This window comes from Opisthocomus hoazin, chromosome 14 (assembly GCF_030867145.1).
Source record: "Opisthocomus hoazin isolate bOpiHoa1 chromosome 14, bOpiHoa1.hap1, whole genome shotgun sequence".
In the NCBI taxonomy this organism is placed as follows: Eukaryota; Metazoa; Chordata; class Aves; order Opisthocomiformes; family Opisthocomidae; genus Opisthocomus; species Opisthocomus hoazin.
Window position 1 is genome coordinate 15,406,136 of NC_134427.1, and position 27,115 is coordinate 15,433,250.

General features: G+C 38.7%; 1 protein-coding gene across 6 annotated transcripts in view; it reads left to right on the forward strand.

Annotated features, from left to right (window-relative positions):
• The first annotated feature begins 16 nt into the window (after positions 1–16).
• MTMR1 (myotubularin related protein 1) overlaps positions 17–27,115 on the forward strand; it is a 48,201-nt gene continuing 21,102 nt past the window's right edge. For 2 of the 6 annotated variants that reach the window (XM_075435738.1, XM_075435734.1), the window contains exons 1-16: positions 17–127; positions 2,666–2,771; positions 5,490–5,513; positions 7,746–7,799; positions 9,162–9,237; positions 10,170–10,264; positions 10,481–10,588; positions 11,003–11,104; positions 11,821–11,904; positions 12,551–12,700; positions 13,405–13,593; positions 14,087–14,272; positions 17,411–17,617; positions 18,434–18,526; positions 23,511–23,624; positions 24,999–25,175. In XM_075435738.1, the coding sequence (XP_075291853.1) occupies positions 9,192–9,237; positions 10,170–10,264; positions 10,481–10,588; positions 11,003–11,104; positions 11,821–11,904; positions 12,551–12,700; positions 13,405–13,593; positions 14,087–14,272; positions 17,411–17,617; positions 18,434–18,526; positions 23,511–23,624; positions 24,999–25,175 (1,551 nt within the window). In that variant the 5' untranslated portion in view covers positions 17–127; positions 2,666–2,771; positions 5,490–5,513; positions 7,746–7,799; positions 9,162–9,191. The remainder of the gene's footprint in view (positions 128–2,665; positions 2,772–5,489; positions 5,514–7,745; positions 7,800–9,161; positions 9,238–10,169; positions 10,265–10,480; positions 10,589–11,002; positions 11,105–11,820; positions 11,905–12,550; positions 12,701–13,404; positions 13,594–14,086; positions 14,273–17,410; positions 17,618–18,433; positions 18,527–23,510; positions 23,625–24,998; positions 25,176–27,115) is intronic. The other 4 variants (XM_075435735.1, XM_075435737.1, XM_075435736.1 and 1 more) reach the window with 4 other exon arrangements.

A 27,115-nucleotide genomic window follows, 5' to 3' on the forward strand; every position in this document is an offset into this window, starting at 1 on the left:
ACATGGAGCGGGCGGCGGCGGGCGGGCCGGCGGTGGAGGGCGGCGGCGTGAGCCGGAGAGCCGCGCGGGCGGGAGGCGCGGCGGCGGGGGCAGGGTCGCGGCAGGCCAGCACGGAGACGCTGGACAGGTGAGCGGGGCCGGCGGCGAGGGGCGGGCTCCGGGCGGCGGGAGAGGGGGCTCCGGGCCTGCCCTCCCCGAGGGCCTTGGGGCGGGCTGGGTGCCACCGGCCGGGCCGCGCAGCTGGGAGCGGGGGGCTGCGGCCGCGTCACGGCGCGGGCCGAGGGCCGCTCCCCGCGGCGGGGAACCGGCCGTTGTCAAAGGTTCCCGCTGGTGGCCGCGGGTTCTTCGCGATTGGCGCCGTCCCCTTCGCGAGGCTGAGCCTGCCCGCGGGGTTTGGGCCGGGGGTTCCGCTAGGGCAGCCCTCGCCGGCTAGCAGAGCCCGGGGGGAGCGTGCCCGCTGGGCCCGGCGGCAGGGCCCGGTCCGCCGCCGCGGGCAGGCAGGGCTTGGCCCCGGGACTCGGGGCCGCTGGCAGAGCAACTCCCGCCTTCGGGAGCTGCCAGCTGCGGGCAGGCTGCGAACACCCTGAAACAGGGGGGAGAACCCGGCTGAGATTTCCCACAGATGAGGAATAAAGGAAAAAGCCGGCGCTGAAGAATCAGTGCCAGGTTCTGGTCTCCGTATTCCTGCTCTTTGCTGTTAGGGGCAGCCTCGAGTTTTACATCACTTCAGTGAAGGTGGAAAACGAATGTCCATTTCCTGTCACCAAAACTTACATCTCTGTGTTCCTTATTAATCTACTTTCTTACCTTAATTTTCATCTTTCTTTCTTCTCCCAATCCTGTTCTGCCCCGGAAAACTTCCAGTGCCCGTTTGTCACGCAGTTTATTTGCCGGTGGGATGGTAACCGGGCTGCGCTGATGCGCGTGGCCTCAGCTGAGACAGGATGAGAAGGCGCGCGGGCGCGCGTCCCACCACGATAAGTCACGTCGGTGTGTTCGGCACCCTGTGGTACCCGGCTGCGTCCCGTGACGCCGGGCTGGGAGAGGGACCTGCCTTCGCATTATTTTTCCTGCTGCCATTAACTTTGGTGATGTAGCGATTCGTGGTGAAGATAAGCCATAGAAAAATAAATCCTTTTCTTAATTAACAACTAAATGCTTATTTGGAAACAAACTTAGGCTAACCCTAAAGAGATACACCTGGAATTAAGATGTGTGAGGGAAGGAGAAATAAACAAGATCAGAAAAGCATTGCTGTGGACTCAGCTCACGCACTGTTTTGCAAAACTGGGGTGAAAAGTTTCTCCAAGTTAATCTGGACTTGAGTCCAGCACTAACCTGAGAGAGTATCTTCGTTATTCAAGCAGGAATATAACAGGTGTGTTTTACTTGCAAACCAACATTTTGTGAGCTGGTACTGTGTAGAATTTTGCAGCTGGGGAGAAAGCTACTAAAACTACGAAAAGCTCTGAAAAGAGCTTTTGTTTTAGGTATGAAGTTGTTGCATGCACCTTCACCTTATATCTAGCTGTCCTAGCAGAGTTAATGTAAGAAAAGACCTCTAGTTAAGTAGTAATTGGTCATCTTAGGCCATTATCCCACCCTCTTAATGCCCACGTTGTGGTGCAGCCGTTGGGTGCTGGGTGCACTTATGTAGTTACTCGCTTCCATGCCAGGGGATGCTCACAGAATCCAGAGCTAGTTTATGGATGAATTCTAAAAATGATTTAAAATTTTCTGTGTTTGACTTCTGAATAAGCATTAAATCTGTAGAAGAGCCCAACTAAGCTGTCTGAAGAAATGGCACTTGTCTGAGGCATCAGCTGAGGCGGCCGTGGCGCTCAGGGAACAGTCCCCTCTGGCATTCCCAGTTTCTGATCAGATACTGGCGTGTTGTGGAGCAGACCTCGCGCACTTCAAAGTGGCTGGCAGCAAACTATGTAATTGCTTCTCAGTCTCAGTACTACGCTATTTATAACCAGCACTAGTTCAGGCCACTGTTCTCTAAATGTATCATCTGGGATTTAGTGTGATTCTGCTGTTCGGGTGTTTTGTCTTTCGGGTTCTTATAAACACCCCACGCTGCCGAGTTCGTTGTTGTGGCGTGGGAACGCCTGTCCTGCAGATTGTTCAGAGATTATTTTATGAATAGGAAAAAATATGGCTAACTAGTAGTGATCCTTTAGAAGACATGTATTTTCCACGCTTAATATAAAACACGACACTAGCATAGTTTATATTTTAAATACTAGCATAGAGTAACTTAATTTTGACGAATTACTGAATAATCAGGAAATAATAAGGTAAATGTAAGGAATTTCCTATTACTTGACCAAATTCGTTCCATGGATGGCTGTAAGAAAAAAAAAGTGTGAATGATGAAAAAAATTACACTGCATAAGGAAATCAACATGTTTATAAGTTCCTAGGACCCTAACCTCACTTTTAACTTACCAACAGCTCTACATCTCTGAGGAGATCTAGTAAAATTCTTTTCTCTAATTTGATCAGCAAAATAGTTGCATTCTGCCCGCAAAGCAAGCTGATTTTTATGATGTTAGTGATCATTTATGGTCTAGTTTTCTGGATGTGCTCAGTTGCTGTGCTGTTCTCAATATACATTTTGAATTCCTGCTAAATAATTTGAAATATTCTGTTTTTGTAGCCCAACTGGATCGCATGTGGAATGGTGTAAACAGCTGATTGCTGCAACCATTTCTAGTCAGATTTCAGGGCCTGTCCCGTCGGAAGGTGTGTCCAGAGACTACAGGGTAAGTGACTTGAGGAATGCGTTGGTGAGTTTAAGATAAAAGAGTAAATGCTGAGGAAGGTCCTTGCTACCTTGATTATCAGGTGGTAAGTACTTCAGTGATCGCTAAATGTTTCAGAACTAGAAACATCTTGTTATGCATAAGAGTCTTTTCAATCTGCTGTGTGTTTTCCTCCATATTTAGAATAGTGGTATTGAAGTCTACAGAATAAAAATTGAGAAAGGTGAAAGGAAAATTAAAAGTCAATGTTTTGAATTAAATGCCAAAAGTGAGTTGTCTTTTCTTTTGATTACTACATGAAAATTTTTTTCTTAAAGTGGATTAATAGTTACAGTTTGAAATTGTTTCTAGTGTGTGTCTTTCAGAGGACAGAACTGAGCTCTCCAGATTTCACAAAAATTAAATACATATGTCTTTGTTACAGTGCAAAGAACAGATCTAACTATCGTTTTTCATGAGGTTTCACCAGAGGCAGAGAAAGTAACATCAGAGAAACAAACAAACAAAATCTCCTTTTTCATTCCCTCCCAGCAACATTTTTGCCACTAAGGTAATCATTGCACCGTGTGGGTTACCCAATAGGTTCCATTATGCTTTTTTACCCCTGTTCTTTCATGCTCATTTGCTGTTCCCTGTATGCAGCTGGCCAACGAAACTGTCAAGAGTGGCGCGTATGCAGTTTTCCTTCTCTTACAAACTGACACGAGTCACCTGTGTTTCAAGTCCCTTTAAGAAACCCAGGCTGCTACTGTCTAGATCCTTTTTCTGCCTGGATTTGAAATAGTTTCATGGTCTTCATGCAAAACGGCCAAGTGAAGATTTTGTCTGGTTTTGTTCGTAACGAGATTTTAAATTATTTTCTAGTATGGTCTGTGATTAAAAAGTTTGTTGTCCGGAAGCATCGTATTTTAGATTATGTGACAGCCAGTCAGATTCAGCCCAGGCCTGAAGATGAATCCACAAAATGTTTTTGGCCGTAGTCTACTTAAAAATTCACCTCACATTTTCACACTCTTGGCGCAGTCAGCAGCTTACACACGTAAAAAAGTGTAGCTCTTCCATACAATGGCAGCTGAATTGCAAATGCTTCCTTCAGGTCAAGGCTGGCTGACATCTTTGATAAAACATTGTGGGAGACCTTGCATTACAGCTGTCGATGTTGTGTTTGCCCTGTAGATCAAGGACTTCATTTTAGTAAAATCCAAGTGTGTAAGCTTGTTGTTCAGTTTATCTCTGAGTTAACACGCGTTCCTCTGGAATAAAGAGCACTTTCTAATTCTAAATAACCTCCTTCTCTATACCAAACTCATCTTGGGTGTTATTTAACAGGAGTAAGTCTTTTAAGACCTAAGTAAAGTTCTAGTTCATTCTCCGTTTCTTAGAAATGAAAGAAAAAAATTTAAGCGTGGTGGTATTCAGAATTTTTGTGTATAAATTGTATTTGGGATCACATGGTGATGTGAAATCCCATATTTGTGCATAACATCATGGAATTTTTATCCTAGAATATCTTTAGTTACGTCCAGGACCAGTATCTTGTGGTGTCCTTGCTTTAGGGGAGGGTTTCCTTTGCACGTAGCTTCTGCAGAAGTTCAGTGGTATGACTGGTTGCTTTGTCACTACCACTAGCCAGTTGGGTTTGTCACTACCACTAGCCAGTTATCACTACGGAATTCACATCTACAACGGTAATGCCCATTTATAACTCAGTTAACTGCCTTTGAGACATCTTTCCCTTTTGATGCACACTGATCAGTTTTCTGGGTCTTCATTACCTTTGGTTACGTCGAATTGCTGCATTTAGAGACTATCTTACAACAACTCAGAAGCTTCAGGTAGGGCCAGATGCATGTGCTTCTGGAACTGGTCAGGCAGTTCTGTTGCTTTCTGCTGGATTTACCAGGAACCTACTGCTTTATTCTTTCTTTCATTCTTTTTTTTAATGTTTCAATCAATATGTTTGCAAAAACAGGTAAATATATTGATTCTTTTATCTGATGGTGTTGCTCATGTTACTCTGTGTAACTTGCCTTACCAGCATGTATTTTAGGGAAGGGAGGGAGGAATCAAGCGAAAGCAAAGGGGCTGCACATGAAATCATCAGCTGGAGAGCACTGAGCGAGCTCTTGCTTGCTGAACCCTACAGCAACACCATCCCTCTCTGAGACTGAACTCTGCTGCGTATGTCTGCTCTGACATGCCCTCTGCCCGGAGAGTATTCTTGAGTGAGGGGTTCGTATAAATGAACATTGTGTAGATGATAGTAGCTGAATATAGACACCTTCAGAAGTAAGTTGAGAGGAGTTGTCACTATCCTTGTTTTGCCATTTGAATCTAAAAGATATGGCGGTTATACTTCATGGCTGTTATTGCAGGCTTACTGTCTCTTCCACCTAGACGGATTATCAGGCTCTTTCTGCTCTTCTCACAGTAGCACATTGTGACTGGATAAAGGGGTGGTGAGGAATGAATGCTTTGAAAGAGCTTGGCATTTGTTACATTGCTAAAATGAAGTGGCTAGCTGGTTTTTAGACCAAAATGATTCTGCAAATGAGAGCTACTAGATCTGCGTAATTTTGTTTTGTTCTTTCAAAATCTGGCTATAATTAAAATGTTTGGAAGTAGAGTTCTGAAAAATCTGACGAAGTAAGATATAATCTCTTTAACAAATCAAATCTGTGCGGTTTGTTGGATAACATTTTGTATTTTAACTAACAGGTGTACAGGAGGCCTGTTATACGGGTAAGATTACCTTTGGCTAGCAGTGAAACAGCCTCCTACTTGTTTGTCTTTTGTGCTGTGTGAGATCTTGGTGTGTCAAGCATTCTTCTTTACTTCATTAATGGTTTTTATGAACCAGTCAGACCATTTTGCTATGCAGCGCAACAGCTTCTTTGCCATAGAAGTGCTTTATGTACATTACAATATTTTTGTAAGCAGTAAAGTCAATGTGTAAGAGAGCAGTATTTTTAAATTATGTTATGTGTGTGCAGTACTAACTTCAGTTTTGTTAAGTTAATTTTGACAAAATGGATGCTTGCAACTGAGGCTTACATGCTTCGGACTACAGAGTACTGTATTAGCAGCTCTAACGTGTTATCTGTGCTAAAGGATGTTGGTGATAAAAGCATTACTTCTTGTCTATCCTAATTAAATAAGATACCAATTCATGCTTGCCTTTGTACGTGTTTTACCTTAATTGTTACCACCCTGTAGTAGGATTGAAGGTTAGGGCTGAAGTTAGACACTGTGTAGTGACCTGCGTCTCTTTAATGATAATTTTGAGACTAGTTCTTGCCGGTTGTTCATTGGAGACATAAAAAGGGCATGCCTTGTTTTCTTGTCCCTCTCAGTAACATTTATGGAGTGAGAAATGATGTGGATAGTGTTCTGACATTGTTGATGAAATGTGTCTAATGCTTTTATTCAAACAAAGACCTCTTGTTGAGTCTCAGACCAAGAGATGAAGTCTGAATGATCTCTTTTTCTCATCTGTTGTTTACATATGTGAAAATGATGTGTTTAGTCCAATCATACAAATCCAAATCCACAAGTTGATTTTTTTTTTTTTTTTTTTTTTTTTTTTGATAGCTCTTGAAATAATTGGTCTGGGTTGAGTAACAAAAATTGGTTGTTTTCATTCAGTTTTTCATAGTTCTTTGTAAAGGCTTTGATCTTTGAATGATCTGCTGTGCTTCTCTCTCTTTCATTTATTTAAAATCTTGGTGTATTTGCTGATTGTTCTTCTGGTTTTCTTCCAGAGATCACAATATCTACTTTGCTTCATTTCAGAAACAACATTTTTGTGGTCTGAAATTTAAATAATTTCCATTTAACAGAGTTCCACCAATACATAAAAGTTAGGAGTCCTTTATAATTTGAAAGGGGTTTTTAATTAACTATAACTTTTTAAATTCATATAGGGTTCAAATTATCTGAAGATATCTGAAGTCCTTCTAAGTTTTTCTTTTTTGAGGGTTCTGTAGAAACACTATAAAAAGAAAAATTTACTTTAGCAAACGTTTGTAAATTTAGACTGAGGCTGGTTTAGCAGTCTATCAAGTGAGAAGTTCTTTGCATGTGAACTGGGAAGAATAGACTGTCATGAACACAACTTCTCTGCAGTTAATGAAGAAGACGGAAGAACAATTCTGGCTGAACGTATTAAAACAATAACTTCATGTGACCCTGTGACATTGAATGTATTAAAACAATTACTTCATGTGACCCTGTGACATTTGTGCTTCTGTCTGGAGTGCGTAGGGACCTTATGTTTATTAAAGACATTTAGTTAATATTCAGGATTTGCTGCCAATATGATGCAAAAATAAATTACGTAAAAATGTGATCTGTTTGCCAATTTGGCTCTGAGGAGTAATTTTAATGTTCTGTAAAGGTACTGACTAAGTTTCCAGCAACAGCACAGAAGTTGCTGGAAAAATATGTGAAACCATAAAACTGAAAGTCCAGTTAAAATGTGGTTTACACAGTAAAGCATTTTCTAGATTGTCTAGATACTTCTATTTGATGTCGACCTATTTTTTCCTTGAAAGATTGCATGAATTTTCCTGTAATGCTGCCATTGCAAGCTGTACTCAGTTTCTTCTGTTGATAAGCATGTGGCATACTTTGAATGAATTTTCTTCACTAGAAGGTTGTTTGTCTTAAAAAGACAGTACATACTTTTATGTTCTTATCTACCAGCACTGACTCTTTTGTGAGAAAGGGAGTAAATTTTTCATTCTGCGTTGTGCCAAAGAACATTAAAAGGAAAGCACTAATGGCTTGGATTCCTTTTTATAGAAAGTAGTTTGTGCCAGAAGTGGAAGATTTTGAGTAGCTAACCTGGAGTTAAAGTATATGCTGTCTTTTTAAGGAGAGGGAAACAAGAAAAGATTCTGTCCTTTCACCTGTTGTCTGCATGTTTTTTCCTGTTACCTCTCTCTTGCCCTACTACTGCCTCGTGCAATGCAGGAGATTCAGGATGGACACAATGGCTATCATTCTGAAGCAGAACCTGAGCAGGTGGCAAGTTTACTCATCTTTCATTCATTAATTGTGTAGCAAGGTACTATATATTGGTACTCATACAGTAGGTACAAATCTTGTATTTCTAGTGCAAGAGAATCCATAGAAGTCATTTAGTGTGTCAGCTGGTTGTGTGCTAGGTAGGGTTTTCGTGTATGCCATGTACTCTAAAATGTAATACTGCACGTGAGCCCTTGTTTGGCAGAGCGCATCCGTCCTTCGAAGTTTGTAAGTATTGGCTAATTCTCTACACATCATCTTTTGTGGTTGGGCGCTGAATGTAAAATTCAGTTAGTTTCCAAGAAAATCTAAAGCCAGTGATCAATTTAAATATCTTTGGAAATTACTTATTTGTGAGGGCTTGGGGTAGTTTGTTTGGAGGTAGACAGATCCTAGCAATTATTTGTGTGTGGAACAGAGCTGTAATACAGGGGAAGAGTTGTTTACTGTAACGTAGCCCGTTATGTTTATTCTCACTTTAGGATGTAAAAAACTGAAACCTTATTATCTCATGATGTTGACCTGATAGAGATCACTTTCTCACATGGTCCTTAAAAGTCCTGCAAACCCTTTTATTCTTAATTAAAATTTTTAGTAGGTTGTAAGTCTTAGCCGCCAACAATGGACCCAAAAGATCAACCTTGTATCACTCAGGAATGAAGCCATTTACCTAGATGAAAATTTATGGAACTAGTCCTTACCTTAAAATTGCTAATTGTTCTTCTGTATTTCTTTACTACTTTATTCTTAATCTGAACTTCTGGATCCGAAATTCCTGTAATGGACCTCTTCCATAACCTATGGCACTCTCAGTAGGGTATTGATTGAAATACAGCATTATGGGGTGCTTCTGACTTTTTGCTGTCAAAAATACAAAGTTAAAATGTTAAATAAATAAAGCCTCTGCCATATAATTCTCTCCGATGAAAATACTCAAGTATTAAATAAACAGCATTAAGAACAGAAAAAAATTTGATCTTTAAAATGTTCTCAAGTAGACAAAATACCTCAAATAATACCTGCATTTAGCAAAATACTAACAAATCATTAATTGCAGTGCGGGCTGATGTTATTGTTCATATTTTTGTATGCTGTATGTAGCTAGCATGTAAAACTAATTGTTGCAGAAATGCTTTATTACTAATATGTTACTAACATGTATGTTTGTGTAAGATTTATAATACTGAGTTGTGTGTTTGGTGGTTTTTTTACTATGGTACTGTTTAATACAGTTGTGCCTTGTAAAAAAAGATACACTACTTGTGTTTCAGTAATCTGGTAGTAAAAGCAGTTTGCATCAAAGTGTATCGATGTGGTACAGATGGAAAGTGAGATTTACTCATGGTTTTGGATTTCTGCCAGGCACTGCGGGATGGAAACAAACTGGTGCAGATGGAAGAGGCTCCACTTTTTCCTGGAGAATCAATCAAAGTTATTGGTAAGCATACTATTGAGTACCACGCTGAATACTATTTTATTATGTTTATTTATTTAAAAACAGAATATTATTTATTTATTTAAAAACAGAATATTATTTCCTTTTGACTTTTGTTATTTTAATTTAATGCCACTTTAAATTAGCTGATTTGATATGGATTTCTTTTCTTTGTATTTTAAATCCAAATGTAAGAAGGAGAAATTGGTTCCAGAGGATGGCTTGCTCCATATAGATAAATGATTTTTTTTCAAGGGTTAGTTTGTTCGATATAGGTGTATGGGTTGCATTTCTGCTTGCGGATGCCAAGGATACGTCGTAGAATCAAAAGCTTCAAAACTGTGATAGCAAAGAAGATGAAGTTATGGAAAGCTTAGTTTCCAGTTCTTAATGAGATTTATTTCACTTTGGCCTGTGATGACAAGCTCTGTGTTAGCAGTACAGAACTTGGCTGGAAAGGAATAGTAGCTCTTTCAAATAAAAGTGAAAATTACGATATGGGCATATAACTGAATTATTTGGAGGTCAGTTGCGTACACATCAGTAATTGCCCGTTTGGGCGCTCTCTCTGAGGTGAGTGTGGGTGCTTTACACCTCAGGGCAGGGACCAGAGCCACCTGCAGCCAAGAATACCAGCAGGGTGCTGCACTTTGTTACCTGCCTGCATTCACTGCAGCCCTCGCTAGCTGAGCCCAGCCCCGTTGCTCAGCAGTTGCTGAGCAGCAGTGGGACTGAGGAATTGGGTTGTTTTCATTGTTGAGATAAAGACAGCTCTTTCAGTCCCGCCAGCATCTGAAGGGTGGGCTTTCCTCTAGAGGTCAAGCATCACAATCTTACGGAATTGCAAAAATCTTGCTGTTTTTAAATGGAAATAGATTTTTATGGAAGAAATGTCTACAATAGTAAAACAAAGCTTTAATTGGTCTGTTTTCCAGCTAAAGATGTTATGTATATCTGTCCATTTATGGGAGCAGTCAGTGGTACGCTAACAGTGACGGACTTCAGAATGTATATCAAAAGTGTTGAAAGGGTAAGACTTCGCGATCTGTCTGCATGTTGTTTCAGGTAGGAATGTTGCTGAAGGTGGTTTCAGAAGGTGACAAATTCGGTGTAAGTGAAGTATGATGTTCCACAGCAATGTATTAAGCAGGAATTGTAGTTTACTCTCATGAAACACACATGAATAATACTAGTTTGTGTTCCTCCTCTTGTAACAAAATTCATTTGTTTTACGTACAAATTTCAGGATCCACCTTTTGTTGTTGATGTTCCCCTTGGAGTCATAAGCAGAGTTGAAAAAATTGGAGTACAGAGCCATGGAGACAACTCATGTGGTATAGAAATAGTTTGCAAGGTATGGCATGGTAGAGATATATTCATATTAAAGTATTTTCGTTTTGTTTTTCCGTAAGAGGAATCTGCATGCACATGTGCTGTTTTTCTGTCTGATCAGTTCCCTGTATTTGAGCCCTGCTTCATTTAGGTAATAGATTTCAATTCCTCTTAGGATACTTGCAGTCTTAAACACTTCTGCCTTTTGTCTCAAGAGTGAATTCAGAGGGAAAATGGCTATTTTTATGATATCTAGAAACTCTCAAGACGATCCTAGTCAACTGATATGAACACTTACAGAGCTCTGTTCTAATGTGGGTTAGATGATGTCAGTGACTTAGAGCTACATACATGCCTTCCTTCCATCCAGTTTCTTATAACTGCTTCTTTTTTTTAATTCATCGTAGGGTAAAATAGTGTAACTTATTTTTGACAGGATATGAGAAATTTGCGGCTGGCCTACAAACAGGAAGAACAGAACAGATTGGAGATTTTTGAAAACCTTGTGACACGTGCGTTTCCTGTTTCTAATGGGCTGGTAAGTCAGAAGATGTAGAGAAGGCTGTCACTGGCTCTCCTTGTTTTGGAAAGTGTAGGTGGGGAAATGCAAGGGCTGTGTAACAAACATTGAGATGTTGATTCGTAAAATCTGTTACAGCGCGGGCAAGCTATTCTCACCCTGTTTTCTTTCTGCATTAATTCATAAAACATCGTGCTGTGTCCTGCCATCGGTGAAGTTAATTAATTTGTACATAACCCTTGAGATCTAGATTTGCCTAATGTTGCTAATTAAAAATATGTATGTATTGACCCTTATTTTCTGCAGTAGATCATTCAGTCTAGAAGTTCTGTCTGAAACAACAAATAGGTAAAATTAGTCTTATTATTAGTTAGCTGCAGAATGCTATTTCATTGGCATGTTTGGATAAGGAACTGATTGGGAGGCAGGAGACCAATTTCCTCATCCTGGCTTTGCCATTGATGTGTTGTATGATCGCAGGCAAGTAACTTCAGTTCTCTCTGACTGTTTCCTCTCTTGTTCTTGTTAATTACCTAGCATATACTTGAAGGAGGAAACTTAATTTTCATTTTCTTTCTAGCACAGTGTTGTCCAGTCTTAACTGAGTGTTTTATGTTTGGTGTTAAAGAGTTTTAGAAGTGTTACATTTGAAATACTAGAAGGTTCACTGTTTTGGAGCTTAATATGCATACAGCCTATTAGGCTAATTTATGCCTTTCCTGTGTTGTCTTTAGCCTCTTTTTGCATTCAGCTATAAAGAAAAGTTTGCTATTAATGGCTGGAAAGTGTATGACCCAATGGCAGAATATAAGAGGCAGGTAAGTACTTGGTGTATTGTTTTTTTCCATCTCCCCCAAAGCCACTTAAACTAGAAAAATGTATTGTAGAAAACTAACAATTTTTAGCTCTGGCTACATGCTGAGACTGTCTAGATCTCATGTTTAGATAATAAAATGCAAGTGGCCTGACACTGAGAGTGTTGAGCGCCTGCTAAAGTTGATGGAGACAACATGAGTACTTGAGCAAACTGGTCTATCTTAACAGATGTTCTTAATTCCGCATTTTCCAAGTGCTGTTCCTAGAAACTATAGGCTTTGCAAAAAGTTTCGTTTTGAATAAGCAGCATTAAATGGAAGAGTAACCATAGTTTGTCATCGTAAATCTACAGTTTCCTAGTTGCAAAAGTGTTTTTATTTCACTATATGATCACTTTTTACCCGAGTGTGCAACCTATTCAAATGGTTATTTTGCATATCAGGTTTAAAGATGACAAATACGAAGGACTCTCAGTGTTTTGGTTTATGGTTCAGTATGAAGACCTAAAGTTTTTAGCTTATCTAAAATAATAATGTGGGTACACTTCTTTAAAAAAAAGTACATAACAGACAGAAATTTTCCTCGCCCCAAACTCGGGTATCTAAAGGTCTAACCTGAAAGCCACACAAATGTTTTGCTTTCATACAGGGCTTGCCCAATGAGAGTTGGAAAATATCCAAAATTAACAGCACCTATGAGCTTTGTGATACATACCCTGCTGTTCTTGTTGTGCCAACCAGCGTAAAGGATGATGACCTCTCAAAAGTGGCAGCATTTAGAGCAAAAGGCAGAGTTCCAGTAAGTGAAACTTTTGCAAGGAGATATAAGTGCTCTATAAATTAGGAACTTGTAAGAAATTATTGGAGTTGGGGGGGGGGGGAGCAAAAAAAGAAGAATTAAGCTTGATGGGTTTAGAACTGAAGAGAGCAACACAAATGTGAGTTAGTTGTTTGGTTATTGTGCTGTGTCATGAATTTTTGTTTGGAGTTAACACTTCTAAGCCCCAGTGGTATCTGATGCTAATTCACATTAGCTTGTGTTCTGATGTGGTGTGGAATGTGTTACAGCTATATTGCGTTTCTTGAGAATAGACAAGCCTTGCAGGTAGCAGAAGAACCCACTGAAGTGTGTCAGATGGAGGCAGTTTTTATGCTGTAGATGTGCTTAGCAAGTAGTGTACAGGTCCACAGACTTCTACATGGAAATAGTTTTTCTTCCTCCATTGTTCTTTTTTTTCTAATTAGTAAGATGCAATAGCAGGTTTAGTTTTTATTAAAAATAAAAGCTAAGATGTTCAGAATCACTTTGTATTTCAAGCTCTGTTTTGGGATGAGCAGTGCTAGTGTGCTGTCAATATGGGTTTGCATCAGCTTGTCCTTAAATTTGCATTTGTTGATTTGCCAGGAAATACTGCCATGTAGGCAGTGTGATTGTGTAATTGCATTCTGGCCTGCTGCTTTTATAGCAGTATAGTAAGCTAAAATAATTTTCTTTTATTCCAGGTGTTATCCTGGATTCATCCTGAGAGCCAAGCAACAATAACACGATGCAGTCAGCCATCAGTAGGCCCAAATGATAAGCGTTGCAAAGAAGATGAAAAATACTTGCAGACAATAATGGATGCCAATGCTCAGTCACATAAACTTATCATCTTTGATGCCAGACAGAATAGTGTTGCAGATACAAACAAGGTAGGTTGGTGTCATAACTAGCATTAGTAGTTTTGTCTTTCTTACAAGGCTGAAGATTGAGTAAGAGATGAGGATGAGGAGAGCTTGATGCTGATAAGAAATAAACAAGGGTCTCTAAAGAGGGCATGGGAAGGAAGGTAAGTTGCTTGTAGCGTTTTGGAAAGGCCGGCAGGAATTGAAAGCAGCATGAAGACGCAGCCGAGAAATGATGCAGTAAAGCCCACAGAAGACCAAAAGTTTCGGTAGCAAAAAGGGGAAGGTATATGGATGTATTATCAAATGTAGCCTGTTACAACTAGAATTTCTTTCACCTAAAAAAAATACCCTAGTGCTTCTTAGAAAAACAAAAGCCAAAAAAGTATGTTATTATTAGTGCTAAAATAATCCTTTCTTTCTGAAAATCCTGAAACCTGACCAAAATAACTCTTTCAGCCTTCTACCGAAGTCCTGTACATGCTCTTTTCTTCATCTGTTTTTACTTTTTGAATGACAGGCAAAAGGTGGAGGATATGAAAGTGAAAGTGCCTACCCAAATGCGGAGCTGGTCTTTCTGGAAATTCATAATATACACGTAATGAGAGAATCCCTGCGTAAACTTAAAGAAATAGTTTATCCTACTATTGATGAGACTCGGTGGTTATCAAATGTGGACTCCACACACTGGCTGGAATATATAAGGGTAAAATATTTTTTATGTGAAAAATCAATTGTTTTTTTAAACTATGTTTTTAACTTACATTTCTGAAAATATTATTAAAATAGTGTCTAGATTTAAGCACGTTGCTTTGATCAGGGTAATCTTGTAAAAAAGCTTTGTTTTTAAATGGCCATTAGAACACAGCATTTTAAGCATTCCACAACAACTTTGTATTACCAGTTTTATGTATTGGTAGATAATGAGTTAATTCCTCATAGCACAGTGTCGTGTTTAGTGTTGGGCAGTGTTTTATTTTGTTGAGAGGGAATGCTTGTGAGCAGTCCAGGGTTATCCCTGCTTTTTGGAAGAATGCCCTGGGAACTTCAGATTGCATTTGAACAACTGCCAGAAAGACCTGACTGTAAATTCTGCAGTCTTTCTCATCCTTCCCTCCTTCAATTCAATGTTAGTGTTCATGTGTCGAGCACCTACATTTTCATGGGCTGTTTATAGTCAGTGCTCTACCGGGTTATAATCTGCTCTATTATTTAACATAATATTAAAATAAATCACTACCACTCAGTTTTACAGTCTGTTTCACTAACCTCTGAAATGCTTTCAGAATAGATTATGTCATTACCACATTCACTCCTCTATTCATGATAAATATGGATGGAGTGGAATTTGTTTTATTATCAACCAGCTCAAATGTCACTCAGGCAAAACATGCCTGGGATTGTTCATTAGTTTTACTCTTCCATTAACTTGTGCTTGCTGACTGCTGCAGGAGAACCAGTAGAGGGAGCAAACACTTAAATTAAGAATTAAACAAATTTAATGATCTTTTGGAAACAGTTTAATTTTCTTGTTCTCGTGAAGTTGGACTATTTCAAACAAATTTGGGAATCTGAGTAGCTGGCAAGCTTTTCTTGTCAGCCTGGCCTTAAATACAATACTCTATTTTTAAAAGTAGAGTTGTTTGGGCTAGTGGTCACCCTTCATTGACATTGACTTCAGTGGGGTTCCCGGGCTTAGACGGTGTCAGAAGTGGACTTTGGTACCACTGTTGCGCAGATGACACTAGCATACCAATTTGAAATTTCATTTGAATTATTTTGAAGAGTTGACACACTTGTAACATTCTTCATGAGTCTGTCCCTTACATGGTGCTTCACGTTACGGTATTGACAGCACAAACTGCAGTCTGATTTCTTAAAAGCTGCCAGTACTGTGTTAACGGTGTTGGTAAAAGCACAGGGAGATATCATCCGAGAATTGCCTGCCTTCCTTGCCTATTAGATTTGGCTTGTAATAGCAATTAACAAATCCACAGCTTTACTCTAATGCATCTTCTGTTTTCTGGGCTCAGACCAGTTTGATTGTGTCCCAGTTTAATACGATGCATTACTGGAAATTCACCTCCCTAGCACTGGGCACCCACAGCACCTTGAAGATGATCCAGGAGTATCTGGGGAGGCACCAGTAATGTTCTGTGTGTGTGAAGGCCGTAGGAGCAACGGGAGTAGAGTCACTTGGTGCTGTCTCCACACTCAGGATATTTCCTTGTGCCCTCCAGGGTATTTTCTGTCTTTCAGGGTAGAACTTGTGCTATTAATTATTTTTAAACCAATTCTATTTTTCTAAACCCATCCAAAGCCAGTTATTCGTTAGGAGCTGTAACTGAACTACTGTGATGGTTGTTAAATTTTGAAACATCTGTAAAGAAATAATAATAGTAGTTTGTGGAGGAAGCTGTTTTCTAAAGGCTTTTGTCCGAAGTAGAGTAAAATGCTTCACCGACTCCACTGGTATTTACTGAATTAATAGTATCTGTGTTTCCTGTCTCCCATTCTCTGCTTATTGCCTGCACCTGTTCTACCCTTGTATTTTCAGCTGTGCTCCTTCAGAGGCAGCTGTGTTCTCTTTAGGACAATTTAGAGCAAGCTATTGCATACCTGTATGTTACATAGATTAGTTTTCTGCTTTTATTGAAGACCAAACTATTTTAATATTTGCACTTTTTTAGTGCAGTAGAGCTTTGTAACTGAAGTAATTGGCAATTAACTAGTTCAGACCACAAACTCTGCTCTCCCATAGAAGCTTTTGTATTGCTTCGTGATATTTCCGTCCTGGCATCCTTCAGTTTTACCGTAAAACATACAATCAGTGAAGGATATAATCAATGAAAATTGTCTCTGAAGTATGATTCTTGAAACAGCTTTCAAGACGGGTCTTGTGCAGAGCTTCTCCAGTGGATACTGGCTTTCCTACTTCCCAGAAGACGTTTTACATGCCTGGGAAGGGAAAAATGCAAGTATTTTGCAAGATTCCATTTTCTGATGTGGGAATGCAGAATAGGAATTTCTCCTGTGGTTCTAGTCTAGTGGCTGTTTTTTTTCACATATGCTTCCGTGCCGTGACAGGTCGTGTTACAGAGACAAATCTTCACAGGAGAGAGATTATTCGAATTTGTAAAGAACCGCAGAGTAGTGTAAGAGAACAAGAGGAGTTTTTTGTGGGGGAGAAGAATAACAAGTTTGCACAGGTGATCTAACTCCGGTGCCATCTCTGTCCTTTGGTCTCCAGCACGCTTCTGAATCCCACGCTATTGATGGTCTGCTCGTGGGCTGAATACAATGTATGCTTCATGCATCAACAGATCAGCACAGGCTCCCAGCCAGGGGTTTCTGGGTTTGTTTGGGTTGTGTTTCGGTTTAGATTAGCTGGGTGGTTTGTCCCTTTCTCTGAACTTAGTAGAAATTTAGAGGACTGAAAGCTGAGGAAGAAGGAGTCACTGATTACTGTGAAAATTAACTTTTGGAAGATTGAACCTTCAGCCTTTGGAATAGGTTACGGTATTTCTGTCTTTTCATCATAATACAGAATTTCAGATTTAATTTAAAGAAGGGATTCCTAGGTTCTTTTGCTATCTGCTGCTAATAGTGGAGAGCTGGTAAGAACTGTCTCCTGGACAACAGAGTGCACGCAGTTTTTATACCTCTAAGAGTATGTATACCACCATTTGGAAATCTCTAATTTAAAGCAATGTCATCCAGATGATTATGTAATTAATCTGAAATTTTAAAATATATTAACCTTAAGAGTATAAAATTAGAACTCTTTATTTGTGGTAGAGTTTTGGTAAGTATTTACATATTTGTTTGTTTTTGTTTATTTAAGATGCTTCTTGCCGGAGCAGTAAGAATTGCGGACAGAATTGAATCTGGTAAAACATCCGTAGTGGTACATTGCAGTGATGGCTGGGATCGAACTGCACAGCTTACCGCACTAGCTATGCTTATGCTGGACAGCTATTACAGAACTATCAAGGGGTTTGAAGTTCTTATAGAGAAAGAATGGATAAGTTTTGGACACCGATTTGCAATGGTAAGCTGAAACATAGTGAGCGGTTTGTCACCTTCACGGCTTTTATTTGGAATGGCATGTTTTCTCACAGTATTCCGCTGCATTTCAGCTATTATCTTTGGTGTGCTTCTTTTAATGGTGTGAGTGTGTTAGAGAATTGTGACCTGTTCATTTTTAACAAGAAATCTGTGTGTGAGATATAATATAAAGTAAATAAGAATTAGGTGGCTTGAGCATGATGGTTAACAAAAAAAACACATGGCTTTTTTACAAGGAAGAGGGATTGTAACACATTGCTGCATCTTTAACAGTCTTATGAATGGAGAAACAAGAAAAACAATTAAGGTGTCTAGAAGGTAAAATTGCTGGAACCATTACTCTGATTTAAGGTTGAAGTATTTATTTAACACATGGGCTAGTGGGAAATTAGGGCATAAATTATTATGACATTTTGTGTGTTCTGACTCTAAGAAGGTTTAGGATAAATGACATGTAGTTATGGCAGGTGGATTTGGAATAATCATTGTTTCAGTACAGCCTTAGTAAATACCTACCAGTTTGACCCACTGGTAGAAATAAATGGCTGTGCAGTGAAAGACAGGGAAACAGCTGGCACAGCTCTGTTGGCCAAGTGTCTTTCCAGCTTTGCTCAACAGCAAAGGCATGTCCATGAGTGAATATTGGGATGCATTTTTAGTAGGTTACAGGTTAGCATTATGGAAGATTTGCTTGTCTTGTTCACTATTGGAACATATTTAAGAGTTACTCAGCTTTAAAGTGATGGAATGGTGCTGTAAATACACCAGACTGAAATGACAAGTTTGTTCTGACTTTCAGCGAGTAGGACATGGAGATGATGATCATGCTGATGCCGACAGATCTCCCATTTTCCTTCAGTTCATTGACTGTGTTTGGCAAATGACAAAGCAGGTAAGATGCTTAAGAGTATATTTCGATGAGGTCTCAGTCTTTGTCTTGGAAACATCATTCATGTAGGAGAACACATTCCTTGCAGAGCAGTAGCATGTTTTCCTGAAGTTGGTTTCACTATGGTTGCACTGTGCACATTCAGGGAAATTTTTTGCTCAAAGTGAGATGCAAGGAGCTAGAGTAAAAGTATTGACTTGAAATGAAAATATTGGGAATTTTCTTTATTTAAAATAGGCTTTCAAATGATTCTCTGATTACATAAATGAGGGTTATTGATGAGATAAATGATTTGCATTACATATTCACTGATGGAGTAAATGTTTGTATGGATTTATATTGTCCTTAAGAAACAGCAAAACTCCAGGCTAATTGTGAAGTGAGCAGAGAAGAGGGTTCTTCTATGCATGTCTCAAATGTGAAATGTAAGTTGATGTTGGCATCGCTATGCATACAGGACAGCATTTCTAACACACAAGCCTGTTTTCAGAGAAATTTTCTTCCAACGCTGCTTTTACCTCTGGATTGAGGGAGGTCTTTGAAATTAGTGATATTTAAAATAGCAAATTATTAAAATTCTCAATGTTTTTTCTAAATAAGTTAAATTATAGAATTACTTTAGCCTTCATTTTCCTTTTTTTCCTTATTTATACCTCCGTGAACATAAATTTAAGATTTTTCTGAGCTTTTATACTGCTGTTCTTTAATGAGGTTACTGAAATAGGTTGTCCACATGGCAGCTTTATTTCCAAGTAAATTAGAAGTGCTTGACTCCTTTTTTTTTTTCTTATTTTTCCTCGCTTCCCCCCTCCTCCCCCTCCTTGAAGCCTAACATAGATCTATGCTCTTATGGTAAAAGCTATTATACTGAAGTCTGTGTAGTATGTGATTGGTTTTGAAGAGAGGAGGGTAACAGTCTGGTTCCATATGATGAAGCATATGAAGCACTCCCAGATCTCTTACCTTAGTCTTCCTGTTGTGAACATGGTTCTTGAAAACTTACATCATGGTTTCTGAACCTGTATTCAAAAATGTCGTCTTTGGTGCTTCGTGGAAGTTCCCTGCTGTAATACTGGGGCCTTGTCCAAAGTCTCTCAAAGACTTTCTGTGTATCTATATTTCAGCATTAATGTGCTGGTTTTTATGACTGGAGAAAATAAATGAAAAATTCTATCCCTCTTTCAGAGGAAAGCTAATAACAATAGCAAAGAGAAGCAGTTCTAAACACCTGGTCAGAACAAAAGTCCTCTGGGGAGATCCCTAATTGAGAGCAGCCTCTTCTATTTTTGTGATCTCCCTTGCTGCCTCCTATTTCTTGCTATAAACAGTTTAGTTCTCTCTAGTTAAAAAAAGGGACGGGAGGCTGGGGGGGAATCTGTGAAGCATTTTGCCAGTACCACATCTGTTCAAATCCTGGATCCAGAAACTGTTCTGAAATTCATGAACAGCAGTGGCATTGAAAAATCATTACTGTTACAACAGGGAAAAAAAAATTGAAAATGTCATTCTTGGAGAGTTCTTGCCCATTACTTTTAATTTTTAGTTGACTTCAACATTGAGAGAATAGATGTGAAGATTGTGATTACCTTGACATGGACCTATGAAAACCAGGATTCTATTTTATCCTCGTGTAGATCACTTGCTCATAAAGCAGTGCTAGTTTCATGCTTTGGAGTCCATGGTAAACATATGTGAAATGTTCCAAAGCTCAAATAAGTGTTAATGACTGCGGGAGGGTGTGAGGGCTCTCGGGTTTGGGCATGGGCTCAAAGCAAGCAAATTCTGTCTTTCGAGTTCTGAGAATTACACTGTTAAAACAGTCAGCTAAATACAGCAAAAGAATCTCTAACTTCCCACTAAGAAACAAATTTCCGGATAGCTTCAGATAATGAAACTTAGTTCTTGACAGCCTTATATTTTCCCTTGTTTTGTATGGTCTTCATGACACACAAATACAATAATACAGACCTTGAGAGAAGTACATTGATAGCAGATTCTCATAAAAAATGTATGATGAAGTGATTTCCCTCCTCTATTAGTAAAATCTGGTGATTTTGAATAACAGATGTCAAATTGTCAAAGGCCACATGTGATCTGATGAAGTACTGAGGCCCTGTTAAAAGTGAAACAAAACTGGAAGGTCTGCATGTAGCATTGCAGCTGAAGTAGTATCTTTCCACCTTTCATGCACAGTACCCGCATAGGAGGAAGGTGTGTGTAAAGTTGGTGGAAAGTTGCATCCTGTTTGTTACCGGCTGTCATCTGTTGCAGGAGATGTATTTTTCACCAGTTTCAGCAGTGTACTCTGTTATGGTATCTAGTGTTCAGTGAGCCTGGTTCAGTCCAATTCCACAATCAGCAGAACTATTATGCACAGTGTTTCAACTTCAGCTGTTACTGTAGTACAGAATGAGTTCATTGATTAAAAAGCAAGTTTATTTTGCATGTCTCTGAATCAGATGCCACTTGACATCATCAGACTTTTAAATAAGAGAATTCTTCTTTTAAGTATCTCCTTTACAAAACCCCCCAACAACTCCAGCAGCATCAAGTGGGAGATTTTAATGACCCATGTGTTCTGTCACAATTAGTGGATTTGACAAGAAGTAAATTTTCATTTGGGGAATTCTTCCACCTGAATCTTCAAACAGACGCTAATGGGCTTGGAACTACAGAGGAAAGCATTTTTAGGTCAGTGATTTTTTAGCAGTGGTAATAGAAGATTTACAGTCTTGATACATCAGCCCCAACAGTACAACTCTTGTATCCAAAGACAGGGTTTCAATAAAGTGCTATCACTTATTAATAAATTAGTTGGAGTGCAACCACTGATGTATGGAATTTTGAATATGCTTCACTGGATTGGAATAGCGGCCATGTCAGCATCCATCTGATTAGTATGGACCCGTCACAACACAGAACCCTACTGTGACAAGGCTCATTAAGTGCTTTCAGTTAAAGAGAGTCCCTTTAGGAGAGGATTTGTCTTCAAAGTTATTTCCAAATATCATTTTGATCCTTCGCAAATTGTTTTTGCTCTCTGTATCTGGTTGTTGCTTTGGGCTGGGCGCAGGAGATGGAGGTCTGAGACCCACTGATCAAGTTCTGTTCATACTTTTTAAAAACCATAGTTGTGTTGTTAACATCGCTGTATTGTAATTGAGTTTTGGCATAATTTCCTAGAGAGAAGGGAGTGCTGTAAGTGATAGATTTTGAACATGACTGAAAAAGAGAATTGGATAATCTCAAGTTCGTATATGTTTTATGAAAACAAATGGCTAGGTGATTGAAAACAAACCAGTGATTTGAGAGAGGAGCCCCAGTGTGAGCACGCCGTGCTGTTGAACAGTGCAGAATCTGTAGCAGAGTCGGAAGAAGGAAGGCTCCCATTCATTTTGTGAGCCATGGTATTGATAATTTCCTTACTCAGAATTTTGAGTTGACAGGTGGTACATCTTCGCTTGAGCAGTCTTGGAAGGAGAATGTTTTTGTGATGTTTGATTTAAAGCAATCTTCTTTTAAAAGAGCATTGCTTAAAACTTAGATCTTTGGGTTTAGTACAAGCACACCCATTGTGTGTTATTCAACTATTAACTTTCAACATGAATAACCATTTGCCCTTCATAAATCACAGATGACACTGAAGAGGAATTTCTGTGTTGGCTAGTTCATCCGCAGTCCCAATTGCTGCCTTATTCCTCCTAGCTATACTTGTCGTCTTTTTTTTTTTTTCTTTTAATTTAAAGTAGCTCTGGAGTCACTCATGCCAAGGTGTGCAGTATTTGTTAGTGGCACAGAACAGAAACCAGTCCGCTGCTTTCTTCAGATCTGAAATACTGACTTGAGATTTCTCCATATAGCTGGAAATTCTGCCTTATGAATCTGTAACTTTGCATTTTAGACTTTTGTGAAGATTTACTCCTGTAGTGGGAATGAACGAAATCTGTTTCATTTGTCCTGAACGTTCTCTTTCATGGTAATGAAAGAAATGCTACTTCTTAAATTTTCCTTTAGTCTTCTAATTTTTTTTTCCTCCTAAATGTTTCTCATTCCGTATCTGTGTTTGAGACCTTTGTCATACTGAATGCAAAGTTATTTTGACACATCAAGCAGTTGCCATATGTAGTCCTATCATAAAATTTGATTGAAGAAAGACCTTTTCCATCTGAATAGGTAGCAGCCCATGCAGCTTGCATTAATTTCTTCCTTTATGATATTTAGACCACTACAGTTTAAGATATATCTTAAACATTGTGAGTGTTTTCAAATTTCTAACTCTTTCGTAGAATGTATCAGGTAACCTCTGCTTGTGAGTAAAATACCAAGTGGTGCCCAGTGGAATAACAGTTCTTTCATTTCAGATTTATAGGATTTACTTTCCAATATAAGAGAAGAAGGGTTAAAGGCTGATTGTACATAGCGGACGGTAAACTCAAGGGGTGAAATGGAGAAAAGTAACTTACTTGGGTAGAAAGTGAAAGAAACATTTTAAATACATACTAAGCACATTGTACGTGCAATAGTCTTTATTATCCAATTCGTTGCATGTTAGAATAGGAAATTAAACTCTTAAATGTCATCATAGTAATATTTTTTTTTTCCAAAATGATTTGATGTCCTGTAACAAGAGAAATAAAGTATCTTCAAGACAGTTTGGGATGGGCTAGAACAGAATACTGTTAGAGCTCCTTAAAACGGATTGCTTTGTGTCACCAGTTTCGCATTAGCTAATGTTTCGACGTTTGTATTCTGGTATACTTGCATAATGAATGTAAGGTTTGTCTCCGAGGAGTATTTTTAAAGAAGTATGTAGGCGAAATGTATTGTGACAACGGTAGTTACTGAAATGGCAGAGTTTTCCTGAAAATAATAGCTAAACAAACAAAAATTTATCTGAATCTTTTGGTTATTTCTTATGTCTGAGTTTCTTCCTTTCTACACTGCTTAAAATAAAATTTGAAGTAATTTTACCAATTTTTTATTTCAGTTTCCTGCAGCCTTTGAATTCAACGAGTTATTTTTGGTCACCATTCTGGATCACCTTTACAGTTGTCTCTTTGGGACTTTCTTATGCAACTGTGAAAAAGAGAGATTAAAAGAGGTAAATAATTAGTGTAACACGCGTTCTTAATTTGTTGATTTTATATGAAAATGCTCTAGAATACCAGGCCTAAAAACATCTGAGCTGTGTTTTTGGATACATGTGTCACATAGTCTTAAAACACAGCACGGACATGAGGTTTCATGGTATGAGAAATGTATACTGAATGCCCTGCTGTTAAACAAGACGGCACTTATTTTCTTTAGTTATTATCTGTTCGGGGGTTGAGGGTTTTAGAAAATCCTCTTTCAGATATTTCTAGCCAACAGACACAATTTAAAATAATAATTATCAAATTGTATTAGCATTTCTTTCGTTATTTCCAAAGGATGGATGACTTTGCAGGTCACTTTAGGACATAATTAGTTGGAACTTATGGTTGAAACCTACAGAAGTTTAAAATGTCTAAATGAATGAAGTTAGGACTCGATGAAATACTTTGAGTGGAAAAAGAATTTTAAGAAGTTTGTTAATATTCCAAATACCCTTTTGCTTACATGTGGCTTTATTGGTTTTAATCCTTCATATTTTTTAAAGCAAGTAACAATTCCTTGCCATATTTAGCTTTGCTAATTTTTTTTGATTTGTCTCTACTGCTTCCATAGGGAAAAAGTTGCATCTAAATACCACAAGATGGAGCTGAATAACATGTTCTTAGCAAATGCAGGGTTTCCAGACAGCTTGCTTTCATAAATGAATAGTCAGATGCAATTCTCAATAAAGAAATGCAATTTAAGACACAGCGGTAGTAGAAACACATGCTTTACAACACTGAAGGAGTGTAAAATTGCACGATGAATCTGATGTAAGTTCAGATTTCCATCTTTGATCTAACCATGATTATGCTGATTTAGAATAATACAACTTTCAGAAGTGCAAATAAAGATAAAATAGGCATTTTAAAGCATAGTATCAAGCAAATAGTGGGAGTGGGAGAATTGAATAATTATTTTTCACAGATGCTGTTTCAGATCTTCCAAACTACATATCTCTTCACTGATTTTCTTGTCAAAGCTAATTTAATTTTATTTTTGTTTTAGTTGGTCAGTATGTAACCATATATTTAAGTAGCTGTAAACATTTCTGTACATTACAAGCAGTACAGCTTTCTTTTTCTCAGCTAGACCTTAGCATCTCTGAAAATAATATGCCTGAATCTGCTTTCTCAGTTAGCCTTGGACCAGAATAAGCGTTCAGATGCTTTACTGAAGTTTTAAGGCTGTTTAATGATCAGCCACAGGAAGTGTTCTTAGAGTGCTTGCAATTTTCTAGTAGATAAGGTAAATTTCATAGACAAAAGTAGTGATGTGTAGATATTAACCTCGTATTTTAAGGTTTTGCAATCCATACAATTAATTTTTTTTTTCCGATCAGGAGGTAAGCACAAAGACTGTATCGCTGTGGTCCTATATAAACAGCCAGTTAGATGAGTTCACAAATCCTTTCTACGTAAACTATGAAAACCACGTCCTGTATCCTGTTGCCAGTCTGAACCATTTGGAACTATGGGTGAACTACTACGTCAGGTGGAACCCAAGGATGCGGCCTCAGGTAGGAGCTTTCACATGACTTTTATGTTTTAGTGAAGAGCACAGAGATTAAAAAAAAATAGTTTTCATAGTGTCAAATGCAGCATTTAATTTTAAAAGTGCTCATCTGTTGCACGTATTTCAGCTGACAGTGAGAAAGTTGATTTTCGCAATGAAGATGCAGGGTGTGTTCGAACTTCGTAAAATGATGTTTTCGTTACAGTCAGTAGAGTGGGGAGTGACAGTATCACTTTACTGGCTTGTGAAAGGTAACAGATTAAGAGTCTTTATTGTCAGACGATTACTATTAGAACACTTCTATAATACTTTGTAACACTTTTTAATACTTTTATTGCCTTAACCTTCTTGTAGAGTTTAGTGTACCTTTGTTTTTAATCATATTTTGCCCTTTACCAGCAATGATATAAAACACAGCAGCAGTTTCTGAAAGAACTGGACTACGTACTGACTCATTTTGTAGGCTCTCTAAACTTAGCATCACATAGATGCTTGTTTTCAATTGACCTTTACAGTTTCAAGCTGGCATGCTAAAGATTAAACACTCCCTGTACATGCTCCTTGATTCATCCAGTATTTGTTTTTAGAAGTAATGTCTGCTCTTCAGCTAAATCTCTAAATCTCATCAGACAAATACTCCATACGCTCTCATGTTTAGAAGGCTGAAGAAAGAACATTCAGTTTATGTCACAACCGTAATATATCTGGCGGTGCTACACCATCTCTTTATTAAGGTAACATTCCAAGGTACCTCCAAGCATATTATGATAGATTACCTATATTAAGTGCCTGCTCGAAAGCTGCTTTCATCTTCTAGCAGTTAGAATGAGATGTGAGTTTTAAATTTATTAGACACCCACAAGTCAGAGGCTGTTGTAAAAGATGGTGTTCCAAGGTAAGTTTCAAGGACAGTATGCTGGTAGAAGTCCAGGCATCTGAGAAATACCTTTTAAGGTCCTGGAGAAGTCTGAATTGCTTGCTTTCTCACAGAGGTGTTTCCTCTGAGCTGCTTGTTTAGTTGTTCTGTTTTGGTTGATGTAGTCCTATGACTGTTAGATACCTGCTAGGTGCTCACATGTGTTAAAACTTGAAAGATGGTGTATTTTAATCTTTATGGTTTTAAAGTAAAATTGTTAACTGTATTTTAGCAAAATGTCATCTTTCCCTTAGTCTGTTTACTGAAAAACATTTGCATGGTTTATGCACTTTTTAGTATAATCAACCTGCAGCAGTGTCAGTCTGTTACTTGCATTTGCTTGAGATCTGTAGGCCCTGAAAGCTGGTCCCGGTCCAGAAGAGGGGAGGGTGGGGAAGAGATGACATACTGAGAGCAGACTAGAACTGTGCTTAGTGGCAGGCTCTGCTCGCTGCCTCTCTGTTGGAGAGACCTCTGCCTACTTCTGTTGGAGAGCACTCGGGCACTCCAGCATGTGTGAATCATCGGTCTGCGTTGGCCTTGGAGAACAGGTCCCTCAGATCAGCAGCTTGAAGGTTACAGAATTTGATAATCCTGGTAACTGCCTTAACGTTACTACTACCACCTTTTCTTGAAGAACTAATACAACTGTGCTGACTTTTTAGATCTACCACATTAGCTTTGTCTTGTGAAGACACATCGTGCCTTTCCTCTTGTCTCTGGCCTGAATTTATGTGATATTTGTGACAGCTATTCGGAATGTTTCACGTCTGCTTGGATAGATTTGCTGCAGAAATTACAGGTTTTTTGTTGCAGAATTGTTTTCTCCAATCTAATTATGAAAGCACAAACTCATGCAAACAAGTAAAAGTCTTGTAATCACAATATAGTGAGTTTGCTTTCTTCTATACTTCCATTGTCTAGCTTCACACCCTGTTAGCTGATTCAGTGACATTCAGACCCATTCAGTAACAGCAAAAAAGGCAGTCACCACTGCAACACCCAGCAGGTCTTCACTTCTCTTCAGT